At 44.0% G+C, this 17363-nt stretch overlaps 1 protein-coding gene across 2 annotated transcripts in view; it reads right to left on the reverse strand.

The window, feature by feature from the left end:
• Positions 1-17363, reverse strand: part of LOC122532395 (semaphorin-2A) — a 592180-nt gene that overhangs the window by 286444 nt on the left and 288373 nt on the right. For both annotated transcript variants that reach the window (XM_043661155.1, XM_043661159.1), the window contains exon 4: positions 9644-9773. In XM_043661155.1, the coding sequence (XP_043517090.1) occupies positions 9644-9773 (130 nt within the window). The remainder of the gene's footprint in view (positions 1-9643; positions 9774-17363) is intronic.

A 17363-nucleotide genomic window follows, 5' to 3' on the forward strand; every position in this document is an offset into this window, starting at 1 on the left:
TTTTTTTGAGAAATAATTCGAAACATTTCTTCTCGAAAATTTCACTGAAATCGATTCGCTCGGAGATATTCGACGTAAAATGTTCCCTCCCCTCGAATCCGGAACAATAACTCGACATTATACAAATCAAACGGTGATATTCATGAGCCGAGAGTCAGAGGGGTGGAGATATAATTGCATTACTCGTACATCCCGAACTACATCAAGTCCGCCTCCCGCGAAACCCTTCGTCGTTTCGATTGCTGCTGGATAATCAGTCGCGTTTTACGCGTTTCCACCCCGGTGGCTGACGAAATTACGTTAAACCCCCCCTCCCGCGTTTGCGCACGAGCGCGTCTACGGTGAAAATTTCGCGCAAGATGCGAAGCGCTCCGATGTAAAACAAAAATATACTGGCAGAAAGTGCTGTAAACTTCAATTTAAGTAAGCTCCCCGGCCGCGTGACAAATTGAATTTCGACGATAAAAGAGAGGCTGAGTGACAGCAAAATCGATAAGTGGAAATGGAACGTGTTCCTGAAAAGAGTGTAGCGGCAGAAAATATGTACACAGAGAAATATCATAGGCGTAATTCTCTCTTCTTCTCTCCTCTCTTTCTCCTTTCTTTTTGTTCTTTCAGCTTTTACCTTCTCGGGTTTCACTAGATCGTGCGACAGATCGAACGGTCCAAGTTTGCGTCGACTACGACGTCATCGAAGGGCGTCGAGGAAACTATCGAAAAGCAGAATTTAAAGGGAATCCAGCGTAAGGGGTTTTTAACAGTCGAGGCAATCCACAGCGAGAGAGAGAGAGAGAGAGAGAGAGAGAGAGAGAGAGAGAGAGAGAGAGAGAGAGAGAGAGAGTCCCGGAATCGAATCAACCAGCCGTTACCGCCGCCAGACGATCGTTTCGCGAGGCTTCCACGCCCGAAATTACCTTCGAGCACGAACCGATAAACAAGACAGAGAGCCGAAAGTCGCTGGAAATTCCTGGAAAAAACAGTCGCTGCTATTCGCAACGATCAGACTCCATCGACTTATCCAATATGATACAGTATCGTATAACAGCTACCGACTGCTATAGAAACCGTAAATGATGTACGCGTCCGTGACACGGAGACGGACGTCTGGAACGGTTTGAACACAGGCGACGAGAAACGAGATCGCGGGAACAGAAGGCGGAGGAAGGACGAAAAGTAGAATGACGGGCAGATGACGGGCACGCCTTCCAGTTTTGCGAGGCGAGGGGAAATTGAAACAGCTAACCGCGTTGGTGTCGACGAGGGTGGCAAAACAAGAGAAGAGAAAAGAGAGAGAAAGAGAGAGGCGGATAGAGAGTCAGATTGAGAGAGGACTTTCGAGAGTGAGGAGAGGGAATGGAGAGAAAGAAGAGAAGGAACAGAGAAAGGAATAAAGAGACGAGAGAGAAAGAGGGTAGAAACCTGCGTGGAGGAAGCGAGACGAAGGAGGAAAGAAACGAGACAAAGAGAGAGAGAGAGAGAGAGAGAGAGAGAGAGGGGTGTCAGGGAGGGAGAGATTCAATCAAACGAACGCATATAAATGAGTCGTTTCAGGGTAAAACTGAATTATACGCCGGCGCTTGGTATGTCGATGCACACAGTCCGCGAACGTGTACGTACAAGCGGGAACACGATGAAGGCACGGCCCTGTCGAGCCTGTTGTATATACAAGGAATATCCGGGCTTTCCCCTCTTCGTGGACCCTTGCGTCGAAAGATTCGTTTTGGATAGCGCGTGGCCATTGAATGGCGCGGCGAGAAAGTCCCGAAACGACCAGACACGATTCTAGAAAGTGGCCAAAGGGACTTTTGGTCCGTGCAGTCGCGAAGAAGTTGCTCCCGTATCGAAACCCTCCTGATGCGCTCGAAACACTCCTTCGTCCGGAAACGTTCCTTCTTGCTTCTTTTTTTTTTTGTTTTCTTTATTCTTGCTGGTATCATTCGCGTGATAACAAGCATTGAAAAGAACTGCGGAAAGGAACAGTCCCGGGGACTTGGTCGCGTGCGGGTTCGCGTAATCTATTTTCGCGAGAAGCTGTGTGTGACGACGCGTTATTTCTCCGTCGGGAGAATCTATCCGTCTCTGTGCGACGTAGCTGTCTCTTCGGTATCGACGCGTACTCCTTCAAACGCTTATCTCGTTCTCGGTGATATATTTCTCAGCGGGTGAAATTTGGCTGGTAGCGTTACCTTCGCTCGAGGGAGAAACCACGCTGCGATACCCTCGCCTACGCCTGTTGGTAATTCTTCGAGTCGCGCGACTGACAAGTGACAATTTACAAAATTTATTTCTCGATCACAGCTTAGTTTTACTTGAAAAAATAATGACAAGATCGCGTCTATTCAAACTCGTGATCGATCTCGTGATAATCCGTTTCACGAAGAAGCTAAACTCAACAGTCGTGTCTGTGGTGCGCGATACATGGGTTGACAAGGAAGAAAGGAAAAGAAAAAAAAAAAAAAGAAAAAGAAGAAAAAGAAAAACGTTCGTCCGGCGGCGGCACGAGATGGACGTTTCCTTAACGCGAACAGGGAAAAGGAACTCCTCTGGCAGACCGCGGCTAGGAAATTAAATAACCAAACTTTCCCAGAAAGATTGCCGTGGTTACTCTGGAAGGCAACCGTGGCGGGGGGAATGTAGGTGGACGACAGTGACTGTGAAGTGACTGGAAAGAATCAAAAGAACAAACGGTAGTAACCGGGAGGGAGTGGGGTGGGGGGGGGGGGAGTTGGGGAGAGGGTGGTGCTAAGTCCCGCAAGAACTCGAAGACAAACGTGACTCTGTCCGCCATTTTCTGCCCTCTGTACACGACGTCGGACTTGGCCTCGCTTCAACGAATTTTCGAACTTTCCACCGTCGTCTTTCTATTCAACGCTCGCTATTCTTCTCCGTCCTGGCCACCGCGCCTCCATCCTGAGTAGTTTGCAAGAATTTTTCTCTCCTCCTACCCTCTCCAGCTCCCCCAGGCTCTTCCTGCGGCTCGATTCTCTGTCGGCCAAGTTCTCTGTTCTCGTTATGCCAATGACCGGGTATCGTCTTGCATGGGAAATTCAAAAGTTGCTTGGCTGACCTGCTAACGCGGTCAGTCGGTACACGGGAGTCAGAACAATGAAACGATACGACGAAAAATTCGATCGAACTGTTGGTTCAGACACTTGCTGATTGCATTGCATAGTTGAACGTTACTGCAAACCCTGGCAAAATTTTGTTCCTTTACCATCAACGATAAGTATTAAAAAAAAAAAAAGAGATCTTAGCGTGTAACATTAAGATGACTCGCGCTAAAAGTTATCAAACGATCAAACGTTCGTTGAAAGATTAAAAATTGAAATGTACGAAAATTAAACGCGAAGACCGTGACTTTTACTTTATCGCGATGTTTGTGTTATATTGAATATTCCTCATGAAAGTCAGCCACGAGAAATGCGTGCCAATCGACTAGATAAAATACGAAAGAACGCAATTTGACAAGCTGCGAATTCGTCGAAGGTCGGAACTCTAAAATAATCCTGGTTACAAGAGAGAATTGCCAAAGCGGTGCTCTGGAGCGAGTGCGTTTCGCGAGAACTGATATGCCACCAAGTTAAACGGAATCCGAGCTCGGTATTAATGCAAGCGGGGGGAGTACGGTGTTCTTCAATGGATGGTCGACTGAAAATTCGACCTGTTTGGATATCGACTGCTTGCGCATAAGCGAAGCTACCTTCGGGAGCGTCGTCAGCAATCAGTAAACACAATAAAGGAGCGACTGCTTTGAGCCCTGTAGACGCTGATAATTGGACGAGGCTTTCGCAATACAGGCTTTAACCGATCCCCTTCTCGTTCGTTCCCGCGTCGACGTTGTCCGAGGTGTCCAGAATAGCTCGAGGTAACGAGGCAATCTAGAAATGCGATTTGGCTTAACGACAAAAGCGATTTCCAATCACCAGGAACAACAGGAACCGGCAACTTGCATAACCTCGCTACCTGGCAACGATTCCCACGGATTCACAGAGGAAAAAGAAAAAAAAAGAAAAATACCCGAGAACTTCTAATCCGACGCGATTGAAACGCGAGTGCAAATTGATTTCTTTTTCCCTCCCAGTAATGCTGCCGACGCGGTTAGGTACACGATCGTTTGACGACGAACAGACAGAGAGAAATTGGTAGTTTGGTGAAAATTTGGAAAAGAAGAAATTCAAAGAAATTCAAAGAAAGAAGAATGAAAATTATCTGCCGTCTCTCGACCCGTGTCTCGAGGAAAGTTGAAAAACGTTTGCGAATAATATAAATTTTCACGCGAAATTTCTCTTTCCATTTCGGCGAACGTCGCGGCGAGGCGATACGTATCTTTCGACGTATCCGAAAGAAGTATCGGGCGAAGATACTGCGGGGAATTGCACGCAATCCGCTAATATATATCGGTGAAAGATATTAAACCTCTTAATGGAGCCATTTACTTGCTAGGAATAGAGCGGAGGAATCCCTTTGGCGCGGAATGTTTTCCGCGGCGATGTATCGCAAAATGCGTTATTGCGATAATTCGAGACTCGCCTTTCGTTACGTGCTATTATCAAGAGCGAATGCACTTTACGACCGGGCGATAAGAAGCGAAAGACAGTGTTGGCAAGAGGATGCCTGGCTTGTTGGCTCGGCTCGCGGACGTTGGCGAAAAACGAGCCCGAGGACATGCACCTTGCATTTGCGCATACAATCTGCAGTTGGTTTTATGGCTGATGCTCTGTCCCGTAGCGATTTATGCGAGCCACCGTGCCTCCCTCTTGAAATTGCCTCTGTCCCTAGCTAACGATAACTACGCTCTTCCGACTCCCCTTCGAATATTCACTTCGTCAACGATATCTCCAATTTTCCCTCGTCACGCGCTACCGAGTAAAAGGTATACGCGAATAAAATTTCGAATTCCAGTTCTAAATCCGAAGAAACGCTTCGAGATCTCGTCATTAAAATTATCTGCCATCTGCTGGACCGTCCGCCACTGTCTCGCACGCAGTCGCCAGGATCGTCGAGGCTAGAGGAGAGGACAGCTCGGCAAGCTGAACTGCGATTCGGTTTCCTCGGATGATGAATGTCGACTGTTTCCGCGGAGAGAGCGGGACACACCGGCCTCTGGTGTAACGCGGAGGACAGATTCAAGATAGACGGATGCAAAGACTAAGAGGGGAGGAATGCTCCGGAAACTGGCGTCGTGTGTTCATCGGATACGAAAACAAAGGGGCGAAAGGTGGTTGCGAGCGAGATGGAAGGGCCAGCAACCGGTAAGAAGTGAAGTCTCGTCGTCGCTTGCGTCATCAGTCGGCGAAACGCAATTTTTCACGGGTGCCGTCGAGTCCGGAAGTCGAGCGGAAACCGGAAGAGAGATCGACGAACGCGTGGCACACGCTTCGAAGAAGAAACAGAACTGCGTGTTTTGGCTTTGACGAAAAAAAAGAAAAAAAAAAAAAAAAGAGAAAACCCCGCGGGGCTCATCATGCATCGCTATTATCACGTTAGTCGCGTGATAATTGCTGCCATTTTTCATTTCTGTTTCGCGGGTAATATCTACGCGTCCGCGTGGTTTTGACGCGGCACGATAGAGGGACGGTTCGCCGAAAATCTTTGACACGTTGAATGGCCGTGGGGTCGCCGATGATTGGCGTTAAACTTGCCAGTGACGCAATGTGGGATACTGATAACCAACTATGCCGGCATTAATTGAAATATACCAATTCTCACAGAATCGGCAACAACCCTCGACGTTACAACAGCGATGCGAGAAATTAATTAAAGCACGATACGGGACACGAAATTGAGAATTTCGCCGCGTAGTAGGATCTATAAAACTTTCATCTTCCTGCTGATTTGAAGACTGTGCTGAAACGAGCAACGATACCTTGGCAGAGAATTCGTTCAGCGGTCGCTGATCGTCAAATTCAGTCGCTCGATTCGAATCGCAATCTCTGGTCTCGTTCGAGGCCGCGTTACACCAGGTTCGACTGGCACACGGAAGGAACAATCCGGTGTCGGTTACGCGAGTCTCCCGATGAATTTCGAAAACAGAAATAGGATTCAATTTCGAATCGCGGAGAAGTTTTAATAACGCGCAACCGACGCAGGACTTCACCGAGAGGGAAGCTTGCGTTTCGACGAAGTAGAGAACAGGAGCGGTCGAGTTTCTGTTGCTCGCTTCGTTGCGAGGTTTCTTCTTGACACGTGCAGTACCTGTTTTTCACCGGAGGATTGAAGACGCGTCGGTACTTTGGCGCCAGAATTAAATTAACGTCGCAGCGGTAAATGGGTATGTAGATTCCTGAGCAAGTCCTGAACTTTGACGGTTCTAATGTGTGTGTCCTCTGACGGTAAATGGATATGATGAGACTTTAATGGATGCTTCGTCTTTATTTGTCGTTTGTAATTCAATTCGAACGATCGTTAGCGTCTCTGTTATAACTTATCCTTGCTGTGCAGCTGCTATGCCGCGGGAAAGGTATATTCGAATAAAACATCGCTGACACAGTCTTTGCTGCGCATAGTGTACAATATATCACGTATAATAACGCATTCTGCGTTAACGACAAAGTTACGTCAGAGGATTACTCAGTTACAAAAGTACGAAAAGAGAGTACTTGAGAACGGCGTGTTGAATTTTAACTTGAACGGGAAAGGAGTAGGACGTCTCTCGAAACATTCAAGTCATAAATAAATAAATATTAAAGAGCCGAGGTAACTTGCACGACGATCGACAAAGCGTCAAGTGATCCGTTGTGCGCGATCGCGCGCAAAAAGAAGCAATGTAGAAAGTACCGTTTAAAGCGGAACAACGTGATTCAGGAGCTCGACAAGTGGCGTTGGAACAAGAAACTGGGGGACACCGATTGTAGGTTGATGCGCCAATAACGGTAACACCGCAAAGAATAGTTTCTCGATCCGTGGAGAAATGCAGAAGAGGAGACAGGGAGAGGGGGGAGAGGGAGAGAAAGGGAAGTATCAAAAAGGAAGTAGATACGCAGACTAGTATGACCGAGAGAGAGAGAGAGAGAGAGAGAGAGAGAGAGAGAGAGAGAACTAAAGATCGACAAAGTGGGATAGGGAATGGGACACAGAGAGAACGAACGGCGTACGTATTACGTCAAAGGCTACATCGTCGGAAACGGAAGTGAGGTGATGCTTATTCAGTCGGAAGTTGCAACGGAGCTTGCTGGCTTTCACAGAAACGAGGGAAGAAGGGGGGGGGGGTGGGGAGGCGCAGTCGGGCAGAGAAGAGGAGCAAAGAGACAGGAAGGAAAAGAGAGATGGGAATAGAGGAGGACCTATCAGCCGGAAGGCGCAGATACTTTATCTACCGCGGTAGCGATAGATAATTCTCTGGAAAACTCGATAAAACCCGTTTCGCCGGTTGTCGTCGATCGGTCGTGGCAACGAAAACCGCCTCGTCCCTGTCCCACAATCCATTTCCTCCAATGTTTCTAATTACCGCCGGTACACACGCTGATTTTCACTACTACCTTTTATCCTTCCTGCCCCCAAAAACCTATCAGAAATTACTTTCCACTCGGCTTTCCACCCGAACACCAGTCGTGTGCTCGGTCGCAGATACGTTCGTGCTATCTATGCGTACATATCTATGTATGTACGTATGTATGTACGTACGTACGTGGGCGGTTCTCGGTTTCCGAGGTTAGTTCGGTTAAGTTGAGGTAACTAGGATGGCATCGTGGTTCAGGAGATATCGCAGTTTAATATTTTTCGATTCGGTCGGCTAAGGTTAGTTGGACTGAGATTATCAATGTCAAGGAGAGATAAAATAATTAATCACGGAAGAGTAGAACGTCTCTAGCACTGACGTTTTAATGGATCGTTTCTGCGGCGAGCAAATTTAGTTCGATAACTTTTAATATCAAAATCATCATCCTTCGCTCGGGCGAATTGATAACATTTTAACGATGCTAATTCTTATGATAATCGATCATCATCTAACAACGTTTTCAGTGCCCCGTCGCTACGAATACTCATGGACAAAATTTTCAACGCCCGCGAGAACGAATAACGTTATTAATTCGAAACGAACGGTTGAATACAGCGGTTGAATAACACTTACGCGTTCGAACGTGACGGACAGGCGAGAAGGGGCAGAAATTTCCGACAGCGATGAAACGAAGCGGGCAGACGGCGCGTTTCGACGCGGAACGCGCGTTCGCGTCGAAGGAAAACGGAGGCGCGCGATGAAAGGGAGGACAGGCCTTTAAATCCGTTGTTCCGGATGGTGTGGCGATGCGTGATTAATATCGAAATACGAATGACTTTATTCATGAAGGGTCGCCTTGTTATGCAGATCGAATTTATGGTTAAATCATATGGCGCTCTCGGCGTGCGTTATCGTTGACGCTTTCGCGTGTCTCGTTTGATAACGCTGCGAAGTTGGGATAACAAGACCGTAGCCCAAAGCAAGGCCAAAGAGGCGGTCGAAAGATCGGTCGTCGCCGATTACGAACGCCGCTTGAAGTGGTTCGACGCTTTTCAGCTGTTGTGCAGAGCGTAAAGAAAAGTTTGTCCGCAGTTATCATGGATGAATTCTGCACCTGGAAGTCGATTTGATGGAAATACATGTAAAGAATTTGCCGCGAAATTGACTTTAACCTTGAATTTCAAGGCCAAAAAAATTTTTTTTCTTTCATTCCACTCATCACGAATATAAAACTTTTCCGAAGAGTTCTCTAAAAAAATGGTAAAAAAGTTTTTCAATCATTTAACACTGCGAACCCGTGAGTTCTAACAGCGACTTTATGATTCTGGGCCCGTGGACGTTTACTTTACGTAATTTTCGTATTTACTAACACTTGATTTATCATAATTGTAGCATCAGTATAGGTCTAAATAATCAGACGATAAAACTAACTATTAACATTATTCGAAGTATAAACATTACATCCACGCGTCCAGAACCATAAAGTCGTTGTTAGCACGCGTTCGTAGTGTTAAATGATTAAGAATCTTTCTTGCCATTTTTCTACAAGAGAACTATTAAGTTCCTTCGTAATGAGTAGAATATCATAAACAAATTTTGGCCTTAAAATTCAAGGTCAAGGTCAATCCATCAAATCGAACGTGTGGAATTCACCTATGATGAGCCACGGACAAACGTTTTCTTTTCACCTCGTACATTTTCATCACGTATTCATCTTGAAAATCATATATCAAAAATTTCGAATGTTTCTAAGAACGTTTTCCAAGTGTTCTTGGAAAGAATTTTATGAATTTCGGGGAAGGAGGCAGCGTTATTGGTGGAACGACGTCATCGATAAAGACCGATTTGCTATTGCTGCTATTGTAGACGTAATAAATCTCACCGGGGGTGTTCAATACATTAAACAGAAATTTATCATCGTCACACGAACGCTGTCGGTGACGCGGTGCAAAGGTACGCGTCACCGACAGGAATGATAATGACTTTTCGCTCTATATTTTTCACTTTCGCAGACAAGGCTGCGAGTAATGGCGTTTCGTTCATTGTGCGACACGATTATTAGCCTCGGTAATGTTGGTTCTTTTTGAAAAATTGATGAATTACGTAGAGGATACATATTGAAAATATTTCTGTCGATACGTTTTAAATACATACTGTAAGAAGAAGAAGAACGTGAACGCGAAAGTGACGGTGACGTTGACTCACCTTCGTGTAGTTTCTCCAGAGTTCCAGCCGAAACTCCGACAAATAGGAAGACGACCCAGAGCAGACCAGCCATTCTTCTCGGCCACGTTCTTCGATTCCCTGACGTATCCATCGCGCTAACACTCAAACACTGCAACAAAATTGAATTCTTCTCTGTAGAAAACCAGTCTGATCCTTGAAACACGTTTGTAACATTAATTTTTTAAGATAATTCAAAGTCTTGCACACAGACTAATTGAAATTTGATCGAACAACAGTTCCGATCGATAATCGTGCAAAATTACCCTGAAATTCTCGATGTGCACGAGGTAAGACGATGGAAGGGAAATTCAATAATCGGCACTACATTCGAACAACGATCTTGACGTCGAACTATCGATATTACGGCAACGTTCGTAATGTTTGCCAACGAAAGCTTCCCGTTAATCCGTATTTGCCCAAGTTTCAGTTCAACTATCGACTTCTTCGTTCAAACGCTTCACCGTCGTGTAATACCAAACGTTGCCACCTGTCGAGGACAGAGGTTTGTCGCGTAACTTTTGTCCAAAACTTAGTTTCCTATCGTTCAACGAGTTAATAGCCGGCATTCAAGACGTTCATTTATTTAAGGCCAACACTCGCGACAGCTACGCGAGAGCATCGAAGCGTCGTATAATTTTCTCCAAGTGCAAAGATTCCGTCTTGAACGATCTTCGAGACTTGGATCTGCACGCGACGCGGACGACTCGAAACAATCTTGGCCTCGAGTGCACCAGAGATTCACTTGGAAGGGACGAGATACGGTTAAAATTAAGGGAAGTACCGACTCTCTCTCTCTCTCTCTCTCTCTCTCTCTCTCTCTCTCTCTCTCTGGGCTTTTCCTCAATAAAATTCTGACTACGTAACCGTACGGTCAAAGGAGAAGGGAAGAAGAGATCAAAGGTGGGCAATCGGCCAAGATTTTCCCCGGCAGCCGGACTCGACGCCAGTTAAGACACTATCTGGAAAAATCACGATTCATCGGCTGCACGGTTGCCGCGTGGTGGCGTCAAACTTCCACCCCCGGCACGAAAGTTTCCGTTGCTTGCTCTCCGATCGAGTTCCCCCGCCACGTACTGGCAATAATGACAAACGATACGAGCGCGGGGTTGTTAACATCGCTTGCTCCCCGGCAAATATGTTTTTATCAATAGCTAGCACCCGAGGACCGGAAGGGATGCTCACCCCCTTCCTTCCCCTTCCCCTTTCATTCCCGGCAGCGGCGCGCAAACTTTCCCTCCCCTCCCCTTCACCTTCGTCGAAACGAGTTCCCGGCGCAGTATCAATAACCAGTTTTCCATGACGAAAAAGCGAAGTCGAGTCTCTTGAACCGCGAGCGGATATCCTTCGGGGATCCCTGCCCTTTCTTGCCGGCCAACTTGCGGATGTTTCTTCGTCGTTTTTGCAGGGTCGCGCGGACCGGGAAAGAAAATAACGAATGGTACTAATAGAGCGTTCTCGGTCGCCGGCAAACTTCTCTCGGTGCACGGTTTCTGGCCCCGACCTCACCGTATCGGACGAACCTGCCCTCGTAAATCAAAACTTTCTCACCTAAAGACTGTGCCACCGACGATGGGGATTATTCGTACTCGTCGAACGCAGCGTGAGTATATGCTCGGTGGTCTCGGTTTTCTTTCGTTTTGTTTCGTTTTTTTTTCTTTTAAAATCGAGAAGATATTAATCTCTTTCTTGCAGTGATTTTGAAATTCGTTACGCGGCTATATTGGTGAAATTTGGAAAGAGATAAGTTTGGCAGAGATCACAGAAGTTTTTGAACAGTCGATTATTCGTTATATTAATAAATCTACAGGATTAATCGTCTTGCTCATGTTGTGTTAACTTTAAAATCGGTCTACAGTATCAATATAACCATGACCGTTTGTTTCTTGAAAATATTTCGAAGTTGGATAAATATTCGCAAAGCTGCAGGTGACTATTAAAATACAGCATTCTCCAATACTCTGTAATTTGCTCTGTTGCAAATTACAATCCCAGACGGCTTTTATTTTCAAACAGAATGAAATTGTTGGAAATATTTTAATTCGATAGAAATATTTTAATGGAGTTTATCGGTCGCGTGAAATTCCCCGATGCAGCGCGTTGTTTTTGTCGGCGGTTGCCCGTGTCGAGGCTACAAGTATGACAAAATTACAGGCTCAAACTTGGGCGCGACAATGTGGCTCGTTTTTAGTAGCTCATCAGGTCGTGATTCACGAGAATCAGAAATCCGCTTTTCCGACAGCGGCGTTTACCTCAACTTGAAAATACATCCTCCGCTCTGGCGCGCGGCCTAAGAACCGTCTGCCAACAAAATTCGCGCGCCGAATGCGTCACTTAACAGCGCGCGTCGCCGCCTCCTAACCCAACTTTGCCTCGCGAATTTTCCAACTTTTTTGCCTATTTTAATTCTCTCGCCTCTTTCACGCCGCTCGACGTAACATTTTCATGAAAGAATTTAATAAACAAATTAAAGACAGAAGCAGGTAACAAATCCACAACGTTTTTTTTTTTTAAGAAACAAATAATATTTAGTTATCGTGTTGATCTAGAACAAAAAATTAATCAGCGATTAACGATTAAACGAATCTCTAAAATAATCTTAATGTCTAACGCAACGCATTATTTAAATTTGAAGGAATTTAAAATATGTTAATTAGACTTGCAGCTATATAGATTTTGCAAGAATAGGTTTTGCTTCAATTACATATCTTAGTCATAAAGTGTCGATTATTAGAGTATTATGTTTGCTCGCAGTGCATTATCAAATATGCTGTAATATTCAGTTTACGAAAAATTTAATCTTATCTCGTGCACAACCAAATACATATAATCCACGACTTGGTAACAGTTGTGAATATATTTTTATCTCTCTCTCCTTTTTATTACAGTTTCAAAGTACAGTCTAAGTATACTTAAATGAAATTATAAAAATTGAACGTAACCGTTGATAATTGTCGATTGTCATTATTAATCAATTAAGTCGATTTCGGCGATTAACTTCTTCAATCAACAATCGACGATCGTTAATCCGTAAAATCGATCGCCAGTAATCAATCAATTCAACTGAAAATTCTCAACAATTAAAACTCCTGTTTAGACTGCATGAATCGTATCATGAATATTTTATAGATGTTCAAGAGACTAATGAAACGTGCATTTAATTCCACGATCAAACGAAACGGTAATTTTGAAACCGTAAAATTCGTCGGCGCTGTATTAAAGCTTGAAATTGTTCTTCTACAAGACACGATTTCAAGACGAAACGGACAAAGGCGACTAACGAATGCAGAGGCGTGGAAGAAGACAAAGGAGGGCATACACGTCGAATTCATTATTATTAATTATAACTAGCCCGGAGATGGTAATTACACGTTTCTGAAGGTGAAATCAGAGTAATTGCATGTGGCAAGGGAAGAGGTTGAGTGGTGCACACAAGAGAGATAGAGTGACGGAGACGAGGGAAACGCCTAGAGCGTCTCTGAATAGCGGAGTAACGTTCAACGCTCTCTCGGAATCGGAGAACTCGATTGCACTTTGCAGGTCTGATGCAGACTCAGCGTGCTAAAATCGATCCGCACGATCGACCCAACTTAACACCGTCCGGAATTTCTAGGACGGTCATTCTTCGAACGATGACTTTCGTAAATCTCTCACACCCGCGGAACACCAGAATAGAGATTATAATAGTATTTATAATAGAGCAACTCGAAGTAAGAACAAATATACATTTTGTGAGATAGTTGTTGGACCTTTTTTTTTTATTTTTCATATAGTTCGTATAGAGTGGTTTTTAAATGCGTATCCATATTTTCAATGATGAGTTTGCACATTAAAATACGTAAAAAAATATCGTATAAATCTGTGTCCTGTATACATAACTTAGTTTCATAACCGAGTCATGGATAATTAAAGAAAATTATTATTAACTTAGTTACATAACCGAGTCATGGATAATTAAAGAAAATTATTATTATTAACGATAAGACACGCATATATTATTTTCATATAATATATATGCGTGTCTTATCGTTAATATTAAATTTCGCACTTACTCGAAAATACCAAGTATTTCTCGAATAATCTCAAGTCCATTTTCTAAAAATTGAAATCTCAATTGAATACGTAATAGATTTTAAATTAACCAAAAATAGAATGGATTTGACGGACTGAGTTTCATTTAACTCATACCTTCATTAAAGTTAAATAAAGTTTAGACGAATTACAATGTGTGCAGTAGCATATACCAATGGTCGCAGTTTCTTCAATCATCCATAAGTCAGAAACTAAAGCATGTGTAAGACTTATTTTATTGCGCTTCGTACAATAAAGTATGAAATATTTTTTATCAGAAACTCTGAGCACAATCGACTCATTTAATCGGTAAGGGCTGACTAAGGAGTGAGTTTAAATTCTGCGTTGACGAATACGATGCACGTCACAAATAAATTTGAAAAATTATCTGTGTACGATAATCGTGGAAATTCTGTTTGCAGGAAAATCTTATGGCGAGCTGCCTTGACGGAATATGAAACAACGAAATATACCGGCGAGACTTCGGTTCCGACCGAAGGCATGTCGCTGTCGGAATGAACTTACGTTAATTGATTAATCGAATCAGGACTTCGGCGGTAGTAAAGTAATTGGCAAAGGATGCGAGCCTGGAGGGCAGTGCAGCTCGAGGCAGCAACAGCCACTTAGCTACATTGCAACGGGCATTAGCGATAACGAAGTTAACGAGAGCTCGATTAAACTGATTTAGAGGGCAAAACGAGACGAAGGGACGAACGAACGGACAGACAAGCCTAACGGCCGTCGCTGATCTTCTAAAGTCTGCGTCCTTCAACCCAGCTTAGGCTACTGACCCCTCTATTCTCTTCAGTCGCTCGCCCCTTATCAGGGATTTTCTTCATCTACTTTTCTCTCTCTCTTCTTCTTTTCTTTTTTTTTTTTTAAACTCAAGCGAAGTTTGTGCTTGCTTCTGAAGTCGTTACCAGAGGATAACTTTAAGGACAAAGGACAACTTTAAATTAAAGTCGCTGTTAATACAAAATTCAATACGTCAGATGATCAAAGAGAAAATGCAGTAGCCTACTGCTCAAGTTGTTCTTTGCGTGTAATTTTCTTAAATCACGAAATAACCACCATTCTTTCAAAATTCTTAAATTCCTCTCGTTTGTAAAATCTTCGCGCGTTAAAAATTATTCACCGTTGGAATGATTTCGAACGACGTTGATAATTGTCCCGTAGAAAAGTAACAAAACCATTGACTACGATTTTATTCAAATAATTCCCATTCCAGGCACGTTTTGTGAAGCGTTCAATTTCCACTGATTTCCCTGGAAGGGCTGTGGACGGCCTCTTTCCCGACAGCTTGAGCGCAAACCCTCCGCAAAGAAATGCCTCGCCTGGCAACGCGATTCTTCCTTATTCCATATAGACTAGATGATCCGTGACCGTTGGCGCGGCCATCAAAGGCCAGTTGTCCACGGCGGCGGTGCCCTACAATTTTAATTTGCCCGAGCGACTTTGACTCTCTTTCTGGCGGAACGGGCGGAGAGAGGAACCTCTCGGATTTCAATTTCGCCACGAAGAATCCCCCTCGGCTCCACGGCTCCACGAGTACAGAAATGCGGGACAAGAGGGACTCGTCGAGTGCACTCAAAGTTGAAGGACGCTCAGGATCAATATTTATAATCTCGATTCTAGACGGCCAAGGGTCCGCAGGATCCGTGTCTGAGACTGCCAAACGAGATTCACCGTCGCCGCGTTTTCTTGGCCGCGTTTTAATGCTCCGTATCCTCGCCGGGGCCGCCCCCGATTAAATATTACTCCGAAAAACTATTTATACCGGGGCTCTTTTGCCGGACTAACGAACGCCCGTGGATAGGGTTGATTACTGCTTTATCAAAGAAACCGTCTCGAGTCGGTATCTTAAACGTGCTCGAGTTTTTGCCCGTTGCTCCGGGGATTAATCGAAAGAAAAAAAAAAAAATATTTCGAGCGAAATTAATAAATAATAATATTGCCCAATGTACAATAATATCAAACATATAAATAATAATCGAAATAAATCCTGGCGAATGAACATTTGTAGTACCAGCAAATACGTAGTTTCTGTCAACGTCGGGTCGATGAAAGAGAAGAAAAATGTTAATCGGAAAAAGAACAGAAATATTGAAGAATACTGAATAACGAGGAATGTCAGCACTACTTGATTTTATTCCCCACGAAAAATTCAGAAAATTATTTATTTACTCGAAAATTCGAGAAGCAACTCTCGAAACTCGCCTTCAGCGTGTTTTCCAACTATCTGCCGCGACGATTTATTAACCTGGATCCAAATTGTTTCGAGGCTCTGTTTTTCACGAAACAGGCTGCCACGGCTCGTTAGCGCAATTGCATCAAGTGGCGGGTCGAGAGAGAGAGAGAGAGAGAGAGAGAGAGAGAGAGAGAGAGAGAGAGAGAGAGAGAGAGAGAGGGGGAGAGAGAGAGAGAGAGAGAGAGAGAGAGAGAGAGAGAGAGAGAGAGAGAGTGGGTCGAGAATCAACGTCTCCGCAAGGCGACTTCGTCCTTTGTGCAATTCCCCCGGTAGCCGATTGTCGAGCAAGACGTTCCAGCCACCGGTGGATTGTAATCAGTATGTCGGACGGCTTGCGGGTTGCGGCAGCCACGTTCATGCGTCTGTATAAAGGTGACGTGCAGTACGCGCGCACGCCACGTCGGAAAGAACGTAAAAGGATAAGGCTGGCGGTTGAGTGACTCTTTGAAGTTCTTCTGAAAGCCGTGCGGTTACGCTCGATGTACAGGGACTTTCACGGGGCGCGAGGTGAAAGGTGCGCGGAAAGACAAAGTGGAGAAGCGTCATCTCCGGGACGGACAATTCGCCATCCGGTTGCAATTTTCACCCGCCAAAGATCGTTTCAAACAGGCATTTCGTTGTTCGTTTTCTCGATTCGGTCGAAATTTCGGATCTTTTAATCAACACGTTCCCTGCCGGACCGATTTCTGATCACTTTCCGTTCAGACGTGTACGCTCCACGTTATTACGATTAATAGTTTTACTTCTGAAACATGTATTTCTTACAATTTTTATAATAGTGACCATCATCAAGAGAACTGTCTAGAGTTGAAGATGCATTTAACTTTAAGGTATTATTTTTTAACAAATGATTTTTTAATGATGTCGAAATTAATTTAGAATAAAACATTTTGTTCCAAATATTTTTAGTATTATTGTTTATGTGCTAAATGATAATAATTTATTATATAAATTACATAATACTACACTTGAAATACTTGTTATATAAATTATATAATACCATGCAATAATACTAAATTCTAATATATAATATAACGTTATTTTGGTAACAAATTTTATAACATCTTACTTAGGAATTTAGCCGATCTTAATAGACAATCGGAAAAAATGATCGTCATACCACGTACATATGCCAGAGTACATATACGTCCCACGATAGGATAAACGCGGTATACAAATTAAAAAAAATTCTTCGTTTTACGATGAAAATTCTAAATGACTTAAACAGAAAGTTCACTGTGGCACGGAAACATTGTTAACCGATAATTTGCAATTGTTTTAACGGGCTTGAATAATAAAAATCGAGCTTGACGAGTGAACGCTGGTCTTGGAGGATTTATTTGCCGCGTGTCTATATTTAATCACCGTTGGCGTCTTTGCTTT

Source organism: Frieseomelitta varia, unplaced genomic scaffold (assembly GCF_011392965.1).
Source record: "Frieseomelitta varia isolate USP_RPSP 00005682 unplaced genomic scaffold, Fvar_1.2 scaffold_140, whole genome shotgun sequence".
NCBI lineage: Eukaryota > Metazoa > Arthropoda > Insecta > Hymenoptera > Apidae > Frieseomelitta > Frieseomelitta varia.